The 23278-nt window shown below is 42.5% G+C and overlaps 2 protein-coding genes across 2 annotated transcripts in view; one reads left to right on the top strand and one right to left on the bottom strand.

Moving 5' to 3' along the window:
* Positions 1-7632, top strand: part of LOC125285417 (sodium bicarbonate cotransporter 3-like) — a 63432-nt gene extending 55800 nt beyond the window's left edge. Inside the window, 8 exon segments of the mRNA XM_048229853.1 lie at positions 4-255; positions 801-869; positions 1130-1160; positions 1163-1302; positions 2035-2163; positions 2988-3088; positions 4324-4419; positions 5264-7632. Coding sequence (XP_048085810.1) covers positions 4-255; positions 801-869; positions 1130-1160; positions 1163-1302; positions 2035-2163; positions 2988-3088; positions 4324-4419; positions 5264-5345 — 900 coding nt within the window. The 3' untranslated portion in view covers positions 5346-7632.
* A 102-nt stretch (positions 7633-7734) lies between these two features.
* On the bottom strand, positions 7735-23191 carry LOC125285418 (probable C-mannosyltransferase DPY19L1). The gene is made up of 22 exons (XM_048229854.1): positions 22827-23191; positions 22500-22524; positions 20250-20337; positions 19979-20116; positions 19705-19825; positions 19407-19500; positions 18817-18874; positions 18483-18574; positions 18265-18364; positions 17922-17999; positions 17539-17622; positions 17217-17276; positions 17011-17088; positions 11774-11875; positions 11409-11480; positions 11258-11331; positions 10587-10611; positions 9595-9714; positions 9158-9332; positions 8487-8586; positions 8111-8236; positions 7735-7954 (listed from the first exon to the last, which is right to left on the bottom strand). The coding sequence occupies exons 1-22, from the start codon at positions 23035-23037 to the stop codon at positions 7792-7794; spliced, it is 2184 nt and encodes a 727-aa protein (XP_048085811.1). The 5' UTR covers positions 23038-23191; the 3' UTR covers positions 7735-7791.
* Between the last annotated feature and the right edge of the window lie 87 nt (positions 23192-23278).

Below are 23278 nucleotides of genomic sequence, written 5' to 3'. Positions count from 1 at the left end.
CAGAAAGGCTGTGGCTACCACCTGGACCTGCTGATCGTGGCGGTGATGCTGGGCGTGTGCTCCATCATGGGGCTGCCGTGGTTCGTGGCGGCCACGGTGCTCTCCATCTCCCACGTCAACAGCCTGAAGGTGGAGTCGGGCTGCTCGGCGCCTGGAGAGCAGCCCAAGTTCCTGGGCATCCGCGAGCAGCGGGTCACCGGCCTCCTCATCTTCACCCTCATGGGCCTGTCCGTCTTCATGACCTCGGCTCTCAAGGTCTCACACACATAGATACACACACACACACACACACACACAAACACTCAAACACAAACACCCACATACATACTCAAACACAAACACCCACATACATACACACACACTCAAACACACACACACATGGCAATACATGTATGTTATATGTCTTCAGCCTTCTGTTGGCTTTATGTGGCATTCACAGCGAGATCTCTGAAATGTGAGTGCTGCTAGTATTCCAAACTGTAAGCAAACGGAGGTGAGAAAAGCATCCGAGTGTGAACGCTGCATTAAGTGGACAGAAGGCAGACGATGTACAGGTACAGGACATACAGTATAACATATACGTATTTATTGCTATGTAAATGTATATGTATTGCACCGTTCTTTAAGTACTCTTTTGTCTTTTAAGTTCAGATCTTAAATAAGTACACTCAAAATGTGCTAAAACAAGGCTGATATGATGCTGTCGATCTAGTTTACAGTAGAACATGCATTTGAAGCTGTTTTGTGTTGTGGTGGTCCAGTTTCTGTGCAGTATTCATGGTGTTCTGTTTGGCATGTAGTTCATCCCTATGCCGGTCCTGTACGGTGTCTTTCTCTACATGGGAGTCTCCTCTCTGAAAGGCATTCAGGTGAGTCAGTCCTTATCAACCATAAACTCAGCTCAGTTTAAACAGCTTTCACTCCTAATAAGTAACACAACTTGCAACTTGTAAAGGTTTGTGTATTGACAAGGGTGTGTTTGTGTGGGTACATTTATTCTTTGTTTTTGTGTGTGTGTGTTTGTGTGGGTACATTTATTCATTGTGTGTGTGTGTGTGTGTGTGTATTGACGAGGGTATGTTTGTGTGGGTACATTTATTCATTGTGTGTGTGTGTGTGTGTTCTTCAGTTCTTTGACCGCATCAAGCTGTTTGGCATGCCATGAAGCACCAGCCGGACCTGATCTACCTGCGCTACGTGCCGCTGTGGAAGGTGCACGTCTTCACACTCGTGCAGCTCACCTGCCTGGTGCTGCTCTGGGTCATCAAGGCCTCCAACGCCGCCGTCGTCTTCCCCATGATGGTCAGTCCGTCTGGCGGCCAGGCAGTCGGTCATTGGGGACACTACTGTCTGTCTTAGCACACTTTGTTATCCACAAAGCACACATGCCTTCAGTCTGTCAGTTAGGACCTCATCCTCTCTCATACACACTCGCAAGCAGAAGTGCTTTCAGTTTGTCGGTCAGATTCTCACTCTCACACACACACTTATGGTAACTCGCAAACAGACATGCTTTCATCTGGTCAGTCAGAACATCGCTCTCTTCCTCACATACACTTTCTTTCGAGCAGACATGCTTTTAGTCAGTCAGTCAGAACATGGCTCTCTACCTCAGATACTCTGCTTCTGGTGAGCAGACATGTTTTCAGCTGGTTAGTCAGTTAGGACGGTGTGTCAGACTCTAGTGCAGAGCTCTCCCTACACGCTATGTTACACAGGAGCACACTGTCCAGCCTGTCTCTGGCTGTCTCTCTCTCTCTGGTCTCTCTATTCTGAGAATGTGAGGGAGAGAATGTCTCAGAATGACTCTTACATCAGAGACACTCTGATCGCTCTTGTATTGTCCAGCCTGTCTCTCACTCTTTTACATTGCTTTTTGAATCCTGTTCCATCAATTATTTGTTTTATTGCTGTTTTGTTTCTTCTCTCTCTCTCTCTGTTCCTCTCTCTCTTTCTCTCTCATCTCCTGAAGTCCTGTGCAGTCTTATCTCACTCTTTCTTGTTTGTCTGTTGTGTGCATGGCCGTCTGTGCAGGTGCTGGCCTTGGTCTTCATACGGAAGCTTCTAGACTTCTTCTTCACCAAGCGGGAGCTGAGCTGGTTGGACGACATAATACCCGAGAGTAAGAAGAAAAAAGAGGACGACAAGAAGAAGCAGAAGCAGGTACAGAATTATTAGACATTTGTGGCCTAGTGATTATTGATTATTAAAAATAATTGCAAACCTTGCTTTTCTTGTGGCAAAAAAAAAATGTTGATTTTGGAAAAGAAAACAAAACTATTTATTTGGTTAATACATGGATTTCTATGAAACGTGACGAAAACATACATGTGCAAATACGGGGCAGAAAGCACCATAGAACAGCATAGAGCAGTGCTCTACACGAAAAGATTACAAGAAGTTTTTGTGAATACCGCACCAATCGAAATCGCAATGGTTAGAGAATGTTCAATATCCCTATGTCTTCACCAAAAACATCAAAAAACAAGATATAATAAACTATTTATAAAAATGTGAGGGGTGTACTCATTTTTGTGAGATATTAATATGTGAATGGGTCTTTATATGTGAATATATGAATATGTGTGTACTGTATGTGAAAGGGTCTTTACACACCCATCATTCGCCAACTATTAGCCGCGGTTTATACATTGATTTTGCAAAGCTTCTTCAGCTATGAGGTTAATACACAGGGTCAGTTAATATGGTGTTAATATGGTTTTGTTTTTTTAACGTGCATAAATCACTGTCCTGCAGTTTATACACAATGCAGCTAATACACAGGAAATTACTGTGTATGTGAATGGGTCTTTATGTGAATATATGAATATGTGTATATGAATGGGTCTTTATGTGAATATATGAATATGTGTATATGTGAATGGGTCTTTATTGAATACATGAATATGTGTATATGTGAATGGGTCTTTATGTGAATATATGAATATGTGTATATGTGAATGGGTCTTTACATATGCGGCCCACAGGAGGCGCAGCGGAGGCTAGAGGAGGAGGCGGCGGCGGCGGGAGCCTCTCCGTATGCTGGGAGCAACCTGCTGAAGATCCCGGTCCAAACACACAGCGGCAGGTTAGTGGCACCCACACACACACAACCCGAGCATCGCCATCAGCACACAGTAGTGCTCTCCAGATGTCTACCGATGTCTGCTGTCTGCCTCAGGAGCTTGAGTTATTTCTCAGACTACAAAAAAATAGATCATACAAGCATAGACTGCTTGGAATTGCGAGATTTTTTTTTTGCCTAAAATTCAATTAAAGCTTTTAATATTTCAAGGCAAACGTATATGATTATGACGATGAAAATATTATTGAATGTAAGTTTAGAGCCACAATAGCTCTTACAACTAAAGTTTTTCCTCACCTGATGGCCATTAAGTCCAAACTTGTCTGTCCTGGACAGAGCCTTCCGAATAGTGGCATGTCCCGCCCTCATGGACGAAGAGGACAAAGGGGTTGGTTCTCCAGAGTGTCTGGATGGCTCGTGATTAAGCTTCTGTAGTGCAGCTTAATCCTGCATGGCTGACCTGTCCAGCAGCCTCTCAGTCACCCTAACTGACCTAACAACATGGCACCTTGTGTGTTTTTTTTATTTTATTTTTTTATCATGCAACAAGAGCGCAAAAGGGCTGTTGTTGCTTCCTGAAGAGCGACTTAACTAGCACATAGCAGCAGCACAATACAAAACAAGTGTCTGTGTGTGTGTGTGTGTGTGCGTGTGCAACAATGTTTCACAGTGCCATGAAAAAATGACATGGGTGGTTCCAAATGATATAAGCCGACTGAAATGATGTTAAATGACGTCGGTACACTAAGTACTGACCAGTGCTGTGTGAGACTGAGCTGAGTGTAATTCCTATAAATACACATATCATTTGTTTTGACTAGTGTGTTCTGATTTGCTCCTTGAGTTAACAGGAGTGGTAACTGTGGTGTTGTCACAGTGCCAGAAAAAATGACATGGGTGGTTCCAAATGAATAAGCCGACTGAAATGATGTTAAATTACACATCTGACCAGTTGATGACTGAGCTGAGCCAACATATCATTTGTTTTGACTAGTGTGTTCTGATTTGCTCCTTGAGTTAACAGGAGTGGTAACTGTGGTGTTGTGGCGCTATAATACAGTATGTTAATTCATCTGTATTGATGATGCAGCCAACTTGTGATCTGATCTGATTTGGTGTGTGTGTCTGTGTGTGTGACTGTGATACGTGTGTCTCACCTCTGCTTCTGTTGTTGTACGCTTTTGTGTTCGTCCATGTGTGTGTGTGTGTGTGTGTGTGTGTGTGTGTCCTGCATGCAGCACTGATCTGTCGGCTGTTAATATCACTGATGAAATGAACAAAAGTGCGGCATGGAAAGCGGTCGACCACACAAACACCATGAAGAAAAGTGAAAGGTAGCACCCCCCCCCCCCTGCCCCTGGTCAAATCAGAAATCACATACCTACACACACACAGTTTTGCCTTTGATCACCCTGCCCCATTAAAGTGTCAAATTCTATCTCTCAGGAAACACACACACACTAAACAATACACACACACGCACACTTTACAACCTCCTGCCTTTCTCACATACACACTGTCTCCTTTACACACATACACACAGACACACACGCTTATCTGCACCTCTTTAAACCCTGCGGACGTGTCATGTACACTGAGTAGAGTCTCCTGCTGAGCTGAGGTCAGAGCAGCCAGGTGTGGGATGTATGTGTGTATCAGCCCCACAGGAGAGAGGAGGAGAGGGAGAGATCACTAGAAACACACAGGGTATAGAACTCCATTTCGCACTGAAAGTAGTTGTTAAAACCAGTACGTTGGTGAATGCTGTACATAAATACTACTGGTACATAATGACTTATTGAATACCCATAGACATTTTACAGGCGAGGACGTGATGTCCTTGTATAGAAGCATCATACTGTTAAACAGAGCAGAAAGGATTTGTTATTGCAGTTTTCATTTGTGTTCAGTTTTCTTCCTTTTTCTTTATAAAGTAGCCTGCTGTGCCACGTCAGTGTGGTAAAACGTTTCATAAATTGCCGCAACCTTGTCTGTTACATCACTGCAGCTGATTGCAAACGACCCTAACACTCCCCTTCCTACAGCCCACAGCTCTGGCACATGTTAATCATCATTCCTCTGTGTAAATCACATCCCTGCTATGCCAGTAATACCCATCTCTCTCCCTCCCTCCCTCCCCTCTCTCTCTCTCTCTCTCTCTCTCTCTGCCTCCCCCAGCCAGGAGAAGGTGGCATGTGTTAGGATGAACGTGGAGCCTGAGGGCGGGGCTCAACAGGTGAACCAGGAGACCTCGCTGTGAAGGGTGAAGAACAAGGGGAGGGGGGCCCCCCCCAACACCAACCCCAGCCGTAGCCCAGTCCTGTAAAATCCCCAGAGCCCCCCCCGTCCCTGACCCCCTCCTCTTCTCCCACAAAGCCCGCGTCTCCAGCCTTCTCTTAGGGCCTCTTTTCCACCCTCCCCCACACCAGGGTGCTGCAGATCCACACTTGGCAGAGATAGCACCCTCCAGTGGACAGGCTGACCAACTACAGCAAAGACTGGGAGCCATGAGCATCCGACAAGGCACAAAGTTAATGCCTGCCACACACACACACACACCCCAGTCACCCTGCTCTAGCATCCCCCTATGCCAAAACCACAGGGGCCAAGGCAATTGGCCTCCTCACATGCTTGAGATGACCTTTGGGAAAATACATATAATATATGTATAGATATATACATATAGATATATATATATATATATAAATAAGTATATATTTTATATTAATATTATTGGCAGAAGTAAGAGTTCTGCATCAAAGAACAAAATTATGGTTCAACACAGGGGAAGGTATCAGAGGAAGTGTTCCTTTTACTCCAGCATCTGGTGCGTCTGCTCTGTAAAAACATTGGTGTAATCGCTATTGACAAAACAAAAACATGCTACGCTACTTTCACATCGTAAAACAAATCACAAATTCAGTCCACTCTCTTCAGAAGTCACACCATCCCACAAGTGGACAAGACCAGAGCTTTCCCCCTGTAGTACTGTAGTTCCTTTCTCTAACACTACTGTGAGATGACTTGGTGATCAGTTCTGTGTGCTGCTATTGTCCTTTTGTGGTATGTGTGTGTGTGTGTGTGACCCTACCCTAAAAACCCATTATAGTCAATGTCTGTAAGAGGGAAGAAACGTGGCATCTTTATGAAGTGAATGTCATTCATATTTATATATTTAAAGAGAAGTAATGCCATTGAATGTTTACAGAAGTTTGTCACGTAAAGCAATACAGTAGAATTGTTCTGAATGGATTTAAATGTTTTATTTAATGCTTTGCCAGTGTCCACTGTGAAAGCAAGTGACACACGAAAAGCAGAGCTTGGCACTTTTTTCCTCCATTTTACCGGTAGTCTTGTGTGTGCTTGTCGGCTGTAAAACATCCAATGTAACATGTAATCTTAATGTGCGTCCTGCAGAATTTAGAACCCAACCTTTTATTCGATGGATTTACCCCTGTCGTGCTCCGTCATCACATGTCCCCAACGCACGCTGTGTGTACACTTAGACCTGATTGTTTGTGTCAGTGTTCCTCCGCGGTCTGTTGCTGATTAGCCCAGTGGTTCGCCACCGTCACCTCGAGTCCACATCCAAGTCTCACTGTGTCTACCTTTCCAACTAGTGGAGGACTAGAAGAGGACATATCTGTTGGTTGCTGTGCCTTGTGTAACTGGGCCTGTTTAGGTACTGTATGGTATATGTATAGGTTACATATATGTGAAATGAGCTTTATGCTGAAATGAAAGAGGAAGTAACTACAGGAATTTAAGTAAGGTGAGAGAGCGTGCTCGAGGAAGACATTTCACATTGCATTGGTCAGACAGACCACAGCGTAACCTTTTGATGATCAGACATACACTCAATCTCTTACATTTCTGGTCATAACCTAAAACAAAATGGGCATATGTACTGTGTATATATATATATATATATATATGCGGCACTTTTTCTACTGTGTTTTACAGTGAACATATTCATGAAATGTGCAAGATACTACTATGAGGTAACAGTCGCTCCAAATGAGTATTAAGTGAATGTGCACCATATGAACACCAAATTCAATTCCACACATCAAACATCACATTTTCAATCTTTTTTTTTTTTTTTTTTTTTTTGCCAAGTCATGTCTTTTTTATGTTCTAAAACATGGGGTTATTTTATATTATATTTGGCGTCACAGACTTGATGGTCACACTGGTCATTTTGACGAATGTGTTTTTTGAAACCTTTCTGCTGTTCAACGTGTAATTTTTGAAATGGTGTTTCTCTGTGCATCACAGTCACTATACTGAGTGTGGAAGTATATATGCTGTTGTGTAACTTGTATCATCTAAGTATCCGTTTCCCATTGCAGTGTCATAGTGAGTCTCCCCAGAAACGCTCGGGTGTTTTTTGAAGACCACGTATGACAACCTCACGACTGCTGTCAGTCAAGCACACAGCCAGGTGGGAGAGATAGCCTCCCCCAGTATATTTGTTCAAATATATAGTAATAATATTTTTTTTGTAAAACTGTTATTGAAAAGCAATAAAAGGACTTTATGTGTAATGTTATCTCATTACTGAAAAAAAATACTGAATTGAATCTTTATCAAGTTTTAAAATATGTGAGAATTAAAATAGGATTAAAAAATAATGCTCTCAACTGAAGTTGTTTTGGCTGAAACTAGTTTATATTAGTGTATATTGGATCTGGAGGTAGGGGTCATTATCTAGTGGGTTTGGGCACTTGCAGGACTTTGAAGACTTTGTTCTCAAACGCATTTCTGAAGTGTGGGTGGGAGTCGGCCAACAGCAGGGCACAGAGAGCAGGCTTGCCCCTGTTCTCCTCATCCTCAGCGTCCCAGATCTCTGGCAAACTGCAGCCCTCCCTATGTGTTTACAAACACACAAACACACACACACACACATCCATAGCCAGGAAAAAGAAGGGACTCTCACTGATAATAATGATCTTACTTTGCTCTGCATGTGTCACAGAGAGAATAAAAGTGGATACTACTAGACTGCAGGTAAACTCATGTTACCTGGCCCGTGGGAAGCACCAGGTGTTCTCCAGGATGAAGTAGTCCACCTTGAGATCCATCAGCGTCTTCACGGCCTCAATAACCGGCTTACGGCTATACATGCTGTACGCCATCTTGGTCCTCTCTCTGTAACACTCATTAAACTCATTAGAAGTTCAAGTGTAAAAAGCCTGTAGAGTGTCCACACTTGTAGTCTCTTGTGCACTATGCTAATGAAGCGCCTCAACTGCACACCTGGTGTAGCCCAGCTGTAAGCATGTCATAAACTATACTGTTGTTAATATCACAGAATGACTCATTCTTATCATGAGGAGGGATCATACTGATAGATTAAGATATCATGGACACTATACTGTCACACATCCCAATTGGGTACCTCTGTCCTGGGTCCTCATCGTGGGGGTGGTTAACTATGGGCCTCCTGGTGGACAGCAGCACGCTCGCCATGGTCGGGGCAGCGCCACCAAACACCGCATCTGAAGGTCAACAGACAAATATAGCAGCATTCAGCTTCAGTAATGCTATGCTGATGGTGGCTCTGCAGACTGGATCTCTGTTGTCAGTAGTGCAACTATAATATGAGTGTTCAGGCCTCTGGAGACCTTTAACTCCATATATACAGCACCCACACCACATATGGGTCCAACTGCCCATGGGGACCTGGATTCGAATCCGGCATGGGTCATTTCTCAATCCCATCTTTCTCTCTCTAACTCACTTCCTATCACTCTTAACTGTTCTACAATAAAGGCAAAAATGCCCCAAAAATAAAATACTTTAAATACTTTAAAAATACTTTTAAAAAAAATAATTTAAAAAAAACATCTGACCTAAATCAGGGAAAATATGCGTGATTCACTAAATTACGTATTGCCCATTCAATCAAAATGCCACTGCTGACCTCAGTCAGATGATGTGGAGCAGGACATATGGACAGAGGACAACTAACAGTGAATACACTAGTTCTAATCTCCTATTTAGGCCACTAGGACTCTACTTTGACTGGTCTAGACTCCTCGTGTGGCCCACGGCTCTGTTCCCACGCACCAGTCGGGGTGTTTGTGTTGATCCACTGCAGCAGCTCCTCTTGAGCTGGACTCCTGAAGCCCCCCTGGATCTCATTCTGCTTCTGAAAGTTGACCGCGCCCTGCACGGCCATGATGGACAGCACACAGAAGATGACCATGTGGTGCTTGCTGCGGTCGCCCAGCCAGTTGAAGAGCTGAGGGAAGTGTGGGGGGGTGGGGGGTGGGGTGAAGAGTGTTTAACTGGAGACGCTGGGAGTGTGTAGTCTCCGCAAGCTAAGTCAATGATGCGTCCCCATTGGAAACGCATGACATGGCACTCGTGCTTGCTCAACACATTTAGCTATGCAATTACATGTCAAACCCTCCTTGTGGTCATGTTTGTATAGCTTGCGTAGACTATAAATCAGCCCTAAGTGTGTGTAGATGTGTGTGTATGTGTGTGTCCATGTCTCTCACCGGACGTGAACAGAGGAGTGATGCCATGATGCACATGTGTGGGGCCAGGAACACTTTCAGCTTCATGACTATCACAGCCAGCACAGCAAACACCAGCAGCTGCAGACCATTGAACACCACCTGCAGAACACAACACAGCACAATACTACTTCACCTGCAGAACACAACACAGCACAATACTACTTCACCTGCAGAACACAACACAGCACAATACTACTTCACCTGCAGAACACAACACAGCACAAATACTACTTCACCTGCAGAACACAACACAGCACAATACTACTCCACCTGCAGAACACAACACAGCACAATACTACTTCACCTGCAGAACACAACACAGCACAATACTACTCCACCTGCAGAACACAACACAGCACAATACTACTTCACCTGCAGAACACAACACAGCACAATACTACTCCACCTGCAGAACACAACACAGCACAATACTACTCCACCTGCAGAACACAACACAGCACAATACTACTTCACCTGCAGAACACAACACAGCACAATACTACTTCACCTGCAGAACACAACACAGCACAATACTACTTCACCTGCAGCAGAACACAACACAGCACAATACTACTTCACCTGCAGAACACAACACAGCACAACACACAATACTACTTCACCTGCAGAACACAACACAGCACAATACTACTTCACCTGCAGAACACAACACAGCACAATACTACTTCACCTGCAGAACACAACACAGCACAACACAGCACAATACTACTTCACCTGCAGAACACAACACAGCACAATACTACTTCACCTGCAGAACACAACACAGCACAATACTACTTCACCTGCAGGACACAACACAGCACAATACTACTTCACCTGCAGGACACAAACCAAACTAATGCAGGCACTGCACAATATTATTAATATAATGTACCATACCTTTAAGAAAGTATGTGTTTGCACTAAGTGCACACTGTGGTTATTATTGTGGTTACTGTGTGCAGAGCTCTCACCTCTCCATTATTCAAATCTGGGACCCTGAAAGCAGAGGAGTAGGAATAAGAGTGTGAATAAGCAAGCAGGTCGCACTGATCTCAGTTCATCACTTGAACATCACTTCATCACAGATCTCAGTTCATCATCTTCATCACTTTAAAGATTGTGTTTAAAGATGTATGACATTACCCAGTTCTCGCGGAAGCACAATTTGAATTGTCTCTGCAAGACACTCTGGCAATGAGTAATGATGCACGTTACTTTTACCCCTTGCATCGCGAGGAACCAATCACATCGGTGTATCTGATATAGGCGGGCCATGAGGCGAGCTAAACAGATGATGACAGCACTGCAACGAATCAGTCAGTAAACTTTGGTCGTAGTGTTATCCAATTGTGTCGAAGTCCGGAATAAGTCAGTAAACATTGGTCATAGTGTTATCCAATTGTGTGCAGTGAGATTTTCAAATGCATGCTTGGTGCCACCCCTCGAGTTGGGCCATTTTCATTATTCGTGGCCAGACCCTTAATCTTTCTAGATTACCAGGGGCTGGATTTTCCAGGCTAGTATGACATGACTGCTGCTGCTGTTTTTAGGACAACTTTAAAGAATGAGTTCATGAAACATTGCAGACAGAGTGGACCATTCTAAATACACAACAGAGTATGCAAATGCAGTGTTGACTTACTGCTCAGTGTCACCGCGCGTCTCCTCCTCCTTAACTGTAGGCTGCTTCAGATAGTTTGTCACCTTATACACCGTCTGTGGGAAAGCAGACAGTCACAAACCAGTTCCACAGCCACAGGGACTAACATGGGCGAGATGGGCTAGTATCTCACCTTCACCCCAATGAATCCCATGAGAATTAGGTTGAGGGGAAGGAGCAGCGTCTTGATGTATCCCAGAATAGTCTGAAAGTTTTGGGACAGTTTTGAACACAGCTGCTATCACAACACAAAGAGACATGTCTGGTATGTAATCACAAGGATGCTTACAAGGTAAAAACAGACAAGGATGTGAAGTTATTTATGTTTATATTTATCCGATTTGGATGATTTGAAGTTCCTTACAAAACCATTTTGATAGATAATAACCACTTCAGAATCCAAATAAACTAGACTAGACTGGGGTTTTGCCATCCCAATTCTGGCCTACTTCAGCAAAACAAAACATTAGTAAATCATATTTACACAAGGAATCTAACCTCCAGCTCCATGTAGTCATACTCATCCACACAAGAGTACATCATGGAGAGAAAGTCCTTGTTGAGGCTGAACTTGGAGCTGATCACATTGCTAATATGGATCTTGGGGGAAGAGGAGTGAAACAGAGCATTCAGAAGACAGCACCGTTGCAATGAAACAAACAGTCAAAAGTTTACTTTGTTGGGTTAACGGTCAGGTTTTTAGTGCTGCCACTAACAACTAATTTTCTAACGACTAATCTTTCAACTAATTTTTCGATTAGTCGACTAATCTAAACAACTATTTTTTTAAAAACCAAGTGTTTGTTATTTTGTTGTGTCCGTTTTATTTTGAACTCAACTAAAGGGAAAACGTAAAATATATCACCCTACTTTTGTTAGAAGCTGTATTACTGTAAGTAAACTGTTCAAAAACATTATGTATTAAAAAAAAAAAAAACACCCATTTAAAATGCAACCTTCAGATCTAATGTCAGACCTTTGATAGACTTTATTTGTATGCCAGTATTGCCATGGACATAGACAACTTCTTTGACCTGAGGCCCGGTCATGGCATACTTTGGGGTCATAGGGCCCACCTACATGAACCCACCCCCCATCAAATTATTATTATATCACATCACAATTACTATTGTTATGCTATATTGTTATACATGCACTTCAAATCAGCCAGTGTTTAAAGTGCTAACATTGTTCACAAAAAGTTTGTGAAAACATGCACATCAGAGGACTGCTTTACTCATGTAAAATATAATTACAATAGTTCCATTGCTTTTGCATGGTTGCATGATAAACTTCTCAAAACAACAGCAATTATATGGGTGTCATCGTTTTGGGATGTTTCCCTCATGCAAGCATCATTCACTGGTAGGCAAATGGAAAGAATAGACATATTTAAAGAGAAACTTGGCAGGATTTCCCCCTCTGCTGGAGAAATTGTGCATTATGCTATTTCAAACTGTGGAAAAAGGTAACGATAAAGCACATGGATTTGTTTACAAGCTAGCGAACAGTTAGCATAAGTTTGGCAGAACAATGTGGATGTTACAAGGTAAGAAACACGATTTAAAACTAGTTTCTTGTTTCTCACTTTTCTTTTCGGGACGGTAGTCTCAATGTTGCAAGGTTGGTTTTCCGCCTGAGGACGCTAGGCGCAGTGGGGAAAGCGGGGCCATTTTCACCGGAACAGGTCATTTAACCATCCAAATGATTTCTAAACGGGTTTATTACGTTGAAATAGTTGCCAAGTTCACCTTTAATTATGCCACAAGCTTTTGGCCACGTTATTCAAATTTGACTATACAATACTCTAGATCAGTGGTTCTCAACCTTTTTTCAGTGTTGTACCCCTGTGAAATATTTTTTCAGCCAAGTACCCCCCAACCAGCGCACAAGAAATACCACTACGCTTCAACCACGACTCCATTGTTTGAGTTTTGACAGTGATTGACAGGTGATGGCGGGTGGCATGTGACAGGTTGGGTCGAACCATCTTGGTATGGGGGGGGACTCTGGGTTTTAGGAAATTGAATAGCCTACTGAAATATAAAATTTATTTTATGAACTTATATTTTCCTGAAATATTTATTAAATAATTGTTTTTAAGTATTTTTGCATGGATTCTACTTTTTAAATATATGTATATATATATTTTTTTTTTTTTGTATTAGTACTAGCATTGATTTTATTTTGATTTTTAAAGAATTAAAATATAAAAAGCGTATTATAAAAAATCTTATATTTTGACATGTATCTCACCACAGCAAGCACATAGCTCTACGTGCATTTCATGTGTGTGTGTAGGGCAGACTGTCCTGAATCTAGCAATCTGGCTATCATTGCCATGGTGGAGGGATTCTCTGGGGCTGAGCAATTTACAGATATATGTGGTGTGCACTTACAGAAATAAATGCCATTTTTATTTAGTGATTAAAAATGACCTTTCTGCGCTCCATATCTGTGACAGAACTGATCTGACCTGACTTGACCTGAGTTTACGTGTTAGCCTGTGTGTGACTATGGTGTCTGCACCTATGATTCTCTACAACTTTTTACTGCATTGCCATGAACAAAGTAAAGGCAAAAAAGGTGTTTCTTTGTCGAACAAATTGGGATGCAATGTGAGCTTTGAATTGGATGCCATGCAGGAATTTGCTAGGATCTCAAAACCGGATTCTGAACATCCTTTGCCATAGAGAAACACACAATAGCGTTGAATTATAAACATGCTTTGCCACAAAAACAGACAAAAACGTGAGGTAAGTCGAGCTATCTTTAACACTTCGCTGAAGCAAGCCATCGTCCCATCATGTTTCAAAACTGCCACCATCATACCTGTGCCGAAGAAAACTGCTCCATCCTGCTTCAATGACTACCGCCCTGTGGCACTGACACCCATCATCATGAAGTGCTTTGAGCGGCTTGTCATGTCACATATCAAAGCCATTCTCCCCCACCCTGGACCCCTTCCAGTTTGCATACCGAGCCAAGCGGTCTACAGAGGATGCAATCTGCTCTGCCCTCCACCCAGCCCTCACCCACCTGGAAAAAAGAGACTCATATGTGAGATTGCTGTTTATAGACTTCAGTTCTGCATTCAACACCATAATACCACAACAACTCATCTGCAAACTTGACAAACTGGGACTCAGTACCTACCTCTGCAACTGGCTACTGGACTTCCTTTGTCAGAGGCCCCAAGTAATGCGTGTTGGCAACAATACCTCAAGCAGCATCACACTGAGCACAGGGGCCCCAAGGCTGCGTGCTCAGTCCGCTGCTCTTCACCCTGCTGACGATGACTGCACTGCAACCTACAGCAACAATCACATAGTGAAATTTGCTGACGACACAACTCTGGTGGGTCTCATCACCAAGGGCGGCCGAGACTCAATACAGGTTGGAGGTCGACCATCTGACCACGTGGTGCAGGGACAACAACCTCCTGCTGAGCGTCAGCAAGACCAAAGAGATTGTTGTTGACTTCCAGAGAGGTCACACCCAACACCTGCCACTGACCATCGGCGGTGCTGTGGTGGAGAGAGCGAGCAGCACCAAATTCCTGGGAGTGCACATCAGTGAAGACCTCTCCTGGACCACCAACACTGCATCACTGGCGAAGAGAGCTCAGCGCCGCCTGTACTTCCTGCGAGGAAACTCAGGCGAGCAAGTGCTCCACCAGCCATCATGACCACATTCTACCGAGGCACCATTGAGAGCATCCTCTCCAGCTGTATGGCTGTGTGGGGGCGGAAGCTGCACTGAATACAACAGGAAAGCCCTGCAGCGCATAGTGAACACAGCTGGAAGGATTATTGGTGCTTCACTCCCCTCCCTGAAGGACATTTACACCACCCACCTCACCCGCAAGGCGACCAAAATTGTGAGTGATGCAAGTCACCCCGCTCACAATCTGTTTGATCTACTGCCCTCTGGGAAGAGGTACAGAAGCCTGCGGCTCCCCACTACCAGACTCACCAACAGCTTCATACACCAAGCTGTAAGGATGCTGAACTCTCCCTCCTCTCCCCCCTCCACCCTCAGCTACATAACATCCTGGACATTGGACCCACAATGGCCGCCTGCACTACTCCACTTGCACACTTGCACACTTTTACACTTTACAACTTGGTGTTGTTGTCCTGAAAACACAACACTTCTGCTGCTCTTACATAACTTGCACCACTATGCCACTTTCTTTCTTACTTAGGTCAAACAGAACTACCCAAGCCTTTTATTGGCCTGACTTTGCACTAGTATTTTATTGACTGTCTATGCACAATTTCAACCAAATTTTGCTGCTCTTATTTTTTCATTATTATATGTGCCCTCTTATTTACTTATTTACTTACTTTTTTGTTTACTTGAATGTTATGTTATGTTTGTCTGTGGACCTAAATTGGTAAAATATGTCTTGTCTTCACCGTGGGATAGTGAGAAACGTAATTTCGATCTCTTTGTATGTCTGGAACATGTGAAGAAATTGACAATAAAGCTGACTTTGACTTTGACTTATATGAAGTTATTATTTTGCTGTCACTTCATCTGTTTTATAATCCAGACGAAGTGACAAGGATGTACTTGGTACCAATGGATAGCCCTGTGTCTCCTCTTCCATCTGATATGCTTGCCATATCTATGCGTTCACGGGTTCGGGAGTAATTCAAACGAGAGTAATGGGTGCGCAGGTGAACGCAGAGAAGACTGTAAATATGAATTTGATTTCATTTCATGATTTAATTTTCATACTTTAACGTACAGACAAGTGCGTGGTCTCATTGGAAAGCCCCACTTCTGCTCTGTCCCGCAATAACAGTTTCATATCGCTGCGATAAACATTTGCGGAGCAAAGTAACAGAGAAGAAAGTGTGTGTTTTTGACGCACTTTGCGTCAATCGGGTTCTAAGGGTTAAAATCTCACGTACCCCCTGGAGTGCCGTCACGTACCCCCATTTGAGAACCACTGCTCTAGATGGTGTATTATAGTCTGTGCTCTGTTTTTTATGGAAGTTGCATAAATCCACATTCTATTAAATGTAGTTTCATAATTAAATAGCCTTCCAATAGGTTGAATTGGAGCTTTGCTACCAACAAGTGGTTTCAGTTTCTCTCACGCATTGAATGAACGCTCATACCACCATTTAATTGTATGTCTCTATGTTTGATGACACCAAATTAGCAAGTATTTCCTACTGATTGCAGAAACGTTTGTTTTCTTTTTCTGTCGGTCCGTGGTTCCTTGATCAATTGTGCAGCAAATTATCAGATGAAGCCCCGGGAATAATTTCTCTCCGCGGCTCCGGACCAGCAGTGTTCACGTTACGGCCGGTGCTGGTCCGCGCAGCCCATAGTTTGAGAAACGCTGCTTTGAAAGGCGACAGGAGTTGAGGACTTTGCAAATAACGACTAAAAAAATTGCCGTCAACTAATTTTCATGGTCGATTAGGTCAGCATTACAGGTTTTATTATTTTTGATTTCATTATTTTAAAAACTCACTCGGGCAGTTTGCACAGTTACATAACTTCACCCAGAAGAAAAAAATTACATAAGTTGTGTCATTCTACCCCAAATGGAAACACTTCATCTCATCATCAATTAATTTACAGATACCATGACTAAGATTGAGTTCTAAGTGATAGGCTACCTGCTCTTGCGTAATACACTTTTGAACATTAGTAAGATTATTTTATATTCATGCAGCTACTTGGAAATCCTATCCTACTAACAAAGGACTCACATCACTGGTACCAAGGACGGCTGACAGTGTCCACTTCAGAAGGACAGTGAGGCCAAACCAGGTAAAGCCTTGCACCAACTTCAATTGCCCAGAAGAAAGAAAATGGTTAAAGGTTACTGCTCCAGCTCAAGCTAGATAGCTGTACCTGTAAAACTAGTGTAATGAAAAAGTATGTATTCATTTATTGATGTCCATAAATCTCTTACAGCTCTTTGGCCTCCGTGCGGGTAATCTTTGAATAAAATGTCCCTGAAGGAGACAACAACCTGAAACAAAGTGACCGAAACATCCTTTTCAATGACAAAATGCTAACAAAGAAATTCTTTTGCACAGCTCTGCTTGTTCATAATATCTTTGCTACCAGACAAAACAACTTGGGACAGCCAGAGCAAAAGAGAGCAGATTCAACATTCTTCTTTACAATATCATAAAAAAAACATGAATTCATTAATTCCTGAAAATCTCAAGTTCATGGTGCGAATCCCAACTATGCCAGTGCGACATGTGAAGGGGCCTGGGGTCACTCACCCAGCCTGCCAGGAGCGCGGAGCCATAGAGAGATGACTGAGACGTGTTCCCAAATAGCAGCACAAAGCACACCGACGCCGCTGCCTGTGGGAAAGACATGAAGGACGCCGACTGATGAGATGTGTGTACTCATTTAAGTCACAGTCTACTGCACTGTTGTTAACATAAAAACTACCATGGTCTCTCTGTTCGTAAAAGGCAGAGGGGGCCATCTCTTTCATTGCTAATAATACACTGACTATGATGCTCATTTTGTCAATAACTAAAAGGATAAGATGTTCATTCCCTTTGTAGACCATGTAGATGCTATACGACTGTTTTTGCTAAATGTGGTGTTTTTCCACAAACGTTTGTTGCTCCCTCAGGAGTGTACAGACACTCACCATGTGGACAGAAATCAGGGACTTGAGCAGTGAGGGGTTGATGTATCCCATGACATAACAGGCATAGAGGCAGGCAACCTGTGAGGAGAAAAAGAGTATCAGCCTCAAGCCCTCTCCGCCACCAACAGACGTTAGGAACATAAGGCTGTTCGTACAGCCTGCTGAACAGAAACTATAGCTTTAAGAACTGGCTAGGAACAACAGACGAAAATTAGCCTGTATGGCTAACTCCAGCTTATTTGCATGACCTTGTCTGTTGATTAATGATAATAATTGATGATGAGCACTGTCCCTATTAACTAAATAAACAAATACATAAATAAATATAAAGTCACGCTCTTGCCTGAGTCAGCAGGATGTACTGTGATGTTGGCCAAGGGAGCATGAAGAGAACGTTACACGCACCGAGGGCTGCTAGAACCTTTCGCCCAGGGTTCTGGTTCCTAGAGAACATCAGTGTGGACAGAGGAGAAAGGAGGATTCCAAGCTATCAAATGCAGAGTAGGATGGTTGAGATGGCAAGTTGGCTAAACGTCTGCTGTTTAGCTAAGTCAGCCATACCTGATGATGTAGGTTAATATAAGCATCTGCATGACGAAGAAAGGGTAGGAGAAGCTCTCGCGTAGAGGAGGGGTCCACATGACTCGAGTGCTCTGTGACACACACACACACACACGACGCACGCACACACACACACACACACTTCAGCAACAGGAGAAGCTATCTTCGTATGTGCTTGATGTTTGTGTGTGTCTATGTATTGCATATTGGATGAGTGTGTGTGTCTGTGTCATGAGCTTGACTGGTTGACCCAGTCTCAATCAGCCAAGTATCCACTGAATGGTGAACAGGTGGAGATCAAACATCCTTTCTCCCCCTGTGCTTTTTGACTCACTTCAGCATGGTTAAAGAAGAAACAAAGAACACTGACGAGACCTCCCAAACGAGAAGAGCTGGAAAGAGACGTAAAAGGAGAAAGCAACATGAGGACCAACACAGCAGGATAAAGGATTAGAGGATAAAGAGGAAGAATGAAACTAGGGCTGCACAATTCATTGATCGAAATCACAATTTGAACTAAAGCAATTAGCTAACCGCAAAGGCTGCAATTAATCGTGCAGCTTGCAACTCTGTCCCATTGATTAATCTTGTCACATCTCATTTTTATATTCATGCTGTCCTCCTTGTGTGACAGACAGTGAAGCTCACCTAACAGGAGTGATGGGATTCTCGTGCACTAGACATGCTTACGAATCAGAAATGGACCAACTTCAAGCGATAATTGGAATATTGAACTGAAGCATGTCTTTCAAAAATTATATTGCAAATCAAATCGCAATATCTGTCAGAAAATTTGCAAATAGATATCTTCCTCAAATGGTGTAGCTGCAGCCCTCACCTTAAATTCTTCTCAGAGCATCAAGCCATCCACAACCTTGACTACACCCCCAAAAAAACCCTCAATACCTTATATGTTTTACTTGCCTTAGATACGTCCCGTACAGGAAGAGAAGACTCATCATGAGGCCATTTAGCACAAAGACGCAGGTGACATAGAAATAAGCTGGATCTCCAAGGCCTGCACACATTACACAGAGCATGCCATACATACTGCTACAGTAACAGCGGTCACCTCTGAGAAGTAGGTTTTACTGACTACTACAGTGGCTAACGAAAACTGTCAAATGAAATACAAAAGTACCATTTACCACACAAGACAATAACACAATACACAACACAATAGTACAATACACTGTCGCTTCTACCGATTTGTGTCTTGTACCTTCACAGCCTTCCACTGGAGTTACGTCATTGATTCTGTGGATGTCGTAACAGGCCTTGCTCGGAAGCCCAAAGAATTCTATGAAACCCGTATATGTTCTGTGTAGATTTCCAATGACTATCTACTAACAGACAATTAGGCCAGCCATCAAAAGGAGCACTCACATAAATCGGCTGTAATGTTTTTTGTTTGTTTGTTTTCTAAAGGAAAAATAAGTCATTTAAATTACACCAGTAGAACATATACTTGAATGTGTGATAAATGAGCTTTATACCTCGGGATAGAGATTAAACCTCTTGAGGGCATTGATGACTTTTGGAGATTCTGACAGATGATCGTTGACAAAAAAACGCAACCCAGAAGTAATTGAGGGCGACTCAATGTAATTCTTATAGTAGGAATAGTAAAGACCCTGGACAACAAATGAAAATGGGAAAACAAATGAGGTCTGAATGAATCATAAAGGATAAATGTAATTTAAATGTATTTTGAATTAAATAAACAGAATGGAAATTATTATTATTATTATTATTATTATTATTTACCATTTCTGTTCGAAAAGCCATTTCCTTCTCCAGGGTAGATAAGTGTGAAAAATGTCTGTCATTCTCAAACAGACCATCAAGATGCCGCCTGCGCCAGAGTGAGGTGCAAATGTGCATAAATTATAGGTTGGGTAACTGGGTCAAACACTGAAGCACAAACAACTGACTCAGAAGGACATCTTGGCAATAGTCTACCACTTAGCCAAAACACTGTCTATCACTCATTTACATTTTACATTTATTCATTTAACAGACCCTTTTATCCAAAGTGACTGACAGCAATAGAATAGCACATAAGACACTGGTGCAGAGGAGACCTAGCTATCACTGCATCTGTTAGTACTGGAGGATAGGAGTGGCTATTATAGGTACTGGGGCCTCATTACAGAAAAATATCCTAACTGCTTGTCCTATCTTAACTTAAGTTTCAAAGATAGGAAAAATCCTATCTTCCTGTTACAGAAGCAGTTCCTAAACTCATGGCTGTGCCCTATCTTATCTTAACTTAAGAAATCCTAACTGTAACTGTCAGTTAGATTTTTAAACCGGCAATCGTCCTGTCATGCCTGTTTCTATGATTAGAATGTATACAAGACTGCCTGTATCTATGATTAGAATGTCAGGTTTCAAAGATGGTGTTCTAAAGACAGTTGTTTGCTCAAGATGGACAAACCATAATATCAGAGAGAAATAGGTCTAGGTTAGGCCTATGTAGGAAGAAAGAAAGTGTGTCAATATTGATTCATTTGATGAACAGGATAAAAAGATGAAAAACAAAAAACATATTTATAATAATAAATACTGGTAATAGTCTAATATTCTGTTATATAATTATTAATATTTAATTGTTATAAATGTTATAAAACACATAGCTTATAGGCTACATTTTTAAGTTTTCACTTAATTAACTTATTTAGTGAAATAGGCTTTATGGTGTCCCTAACAGTCATGTCCATCATCAACAACTCAACAAGACAGGGTATGTGCCATCCTAAGTTAGGATTCCTAAATTAGGAAATTCTTGAGTTAGGATGGTTCTGTAATGGCCACATTCCTATCTTAAGTTAATATAAGCCTTTTTCCATGCTTCTGTAATATAGGGTGACCAGATTTGAGTTTGTGAAAAAGAGGACACTTCACTTCAGTTGTCAGTGTGCAGGCTATCCTTTAAAGGCAGTTTAAAGGGATAACCAAAGTGCAGTTTCCTACCCGAAACTAGAAAGTTGCTAGGTCGGCAATCGTCTAGAGAAGGCCGCTCAGACAATGGCAGAAGAGCCGTTCGTCGTGTTATATTTTTTACAGTCTAGTTATGAGGTTATGTGCCATCAAAATGATTTTGGAGACGTAATGTTAAGGTCGAAAAACTCTGTCACTTTAGCTGATGAGCTCTCACCCCTCGCTGCCGTTCGATGCTTTGCTGAACATTGTGTAGCCTACCTGAAGGTCGTTGACACCTTTATTTGCGACCGACAAGTAGGCCTAAGTGGCTGCTTTGCAGGTCAGCACTCAGCTTCATGTTGATCTCGACCGAGACAAAAACATGGAAATGTACGTTTTAATTCGTCAGTGATCTTACACTAAACAAGGACGTTTGCGCTATTGAGGTGACGGACTGACCAATTAAATGTTTACAGAGATTACTATCAACCAATGACGGTAGCCAAGGTCAGGCTCAACACACTTTCCACTCAATACAAAGCGAACTGTAGGGGGAGGGCGTGACTATATGTGAATGAAAGACATAGATAGGCTATATATGAATGAAAGAGAGAGCAATGCAAATTCGCTGTAAACACGTTTGAGGCTAGAATAAGAAAATCCCGGACAACTTTGAAATTCCGCCCGGACACATGTTTAGGTTTCAAAAAGAGGACATGTCCGGGCAAAAGAGGACGTCTGGTCACCCTAACCAAAAATCCTAAATGCTATCCTAAACTGAGATAAGATAGGATTTCAGAGTTAGGAAGTTTCTGTACGATAAACATCTGGTGTGGTAGGAGGAGAAAGTGGTAGGAGGAGGTAGAGGAGGGGAGAGAGGGAGGGAAGAGCATGGTAAGTTCGCACCAGTGTTGAGTTGTTAGAGGTGCTAGCGAGGTTTTTTGTTTGTTTTTTGAAGACAGAGGGACGCCCCTGCTCATCCCTAATACGAATAATTACATGCAAACGGCCTGTCCATAGTCAGTCTGCAAAAACAAAACATTTAAGAAAGCAGACTTTTTGTTTAACCAGGTAACTTAAGGCTCCACTTACCAGTGTGCAATACCAGCTAAAAGTGCTGTGGAGAAACAAGAGGAAGAAATGTCAGACACCTAACATTATCCAAGTGTATAGGTTAGGCCTAAGTTAGTTAAACCTAATCACAATAGTGATAGATCGTTTGTCTGTGTCCTTAATAACCCAATTAGAAAGTGTACCGATAAATTACACATTAGCCTACCAGTCATTCATGCTGACGCTAACTTAACGTTAGCTTTGGTAGCCTAGTGATGTGATGGCCTACTGTTAGCTTTACGTTAGCAGAGTTGCTGCTAGCGGTCAACTTCGTGTTAGCGTGACTTTGGTCATTTAACTACTCACCCATAAGCAAAGTAACTCCCAGGTTCAGAAAGGCACGATGTGAAATACCAAAATTATCTTGCACGAATGAAGACATGTCGTTAAAAAAAATATTTGGGAAAAATGAAGACCGTGATGCAATCTGTTTCGTGGGCATTGAGAGTTGTTTATCCCCTGGACAATATCCTTCACAATTGCCACTATTGTCCAGCTGTCGGAGCTTAGCCCCCATATCACCTATCCTACAGTGACAGAGATTTGTACTTTTAATGTACTTGAAGCAAGATATATCGAAATAGTTCTGAGGCACGAGAGATTTACATAGGTGTAACGCTAGCTTCAGCTAAGACTGGTTAGCCAGCTAGCAAAATGTTTAGATATAAAAAAAAAAATGTTTCTCGGTAACCATGGCAAGCTCAGCGCTGAGTGACGTTAATCACCAAAGATCTTAGCGGAGCGTTTAGCGCTTTTTG

This window comes from Alosa alosa, chromosome 20 (assembly GCF_017589495.1).
Source record: "Alosa alosa isolate M-15738 ecotype Scorff River chromosome 20, AALO_Geno_1.1, whole genome shotgun sequence".
Classification (NCBI taxonomy): Eukaryota; Metazoa; Chordata; class Actinopteri; order Clupeiformes; family Clupeidae; genus Alosa; species Alosa alosa.
The sequence above is the reverse complement of the archived record's forward strand: the minus strand, read 5'-3'. Positions and strand labels throughout refer to the sequence as shown.

What these genes read in the sequence shown, in the direction of transcription:
- LOC125285418 (XM_048229854.1), bottom strand. Translation starts at nt 23,037, where the DNA reads ATGGGGGCTAAGCTCCGACAGCTGGACAATAGTGGCAATTGTGAAGGA. An exon ending in TGGGATTCATTGGGGTGAAG is followed by an intron (nt 11,332 to 11,408) that starts GTGAGATACTAG and finishes GCTTTCCCACAG; the next exon opens with ACGGTGTATAAGGTGACAAA. An exon ending in TGGTGCTTCCCACGGGCCAG is followed by an intron (nt 7,955 to 8,110) that starts GTAACATGAGTT and finishes GTAAACACATAG; the next exon opens with GGAGGGCTGCAGTTTGCCAG.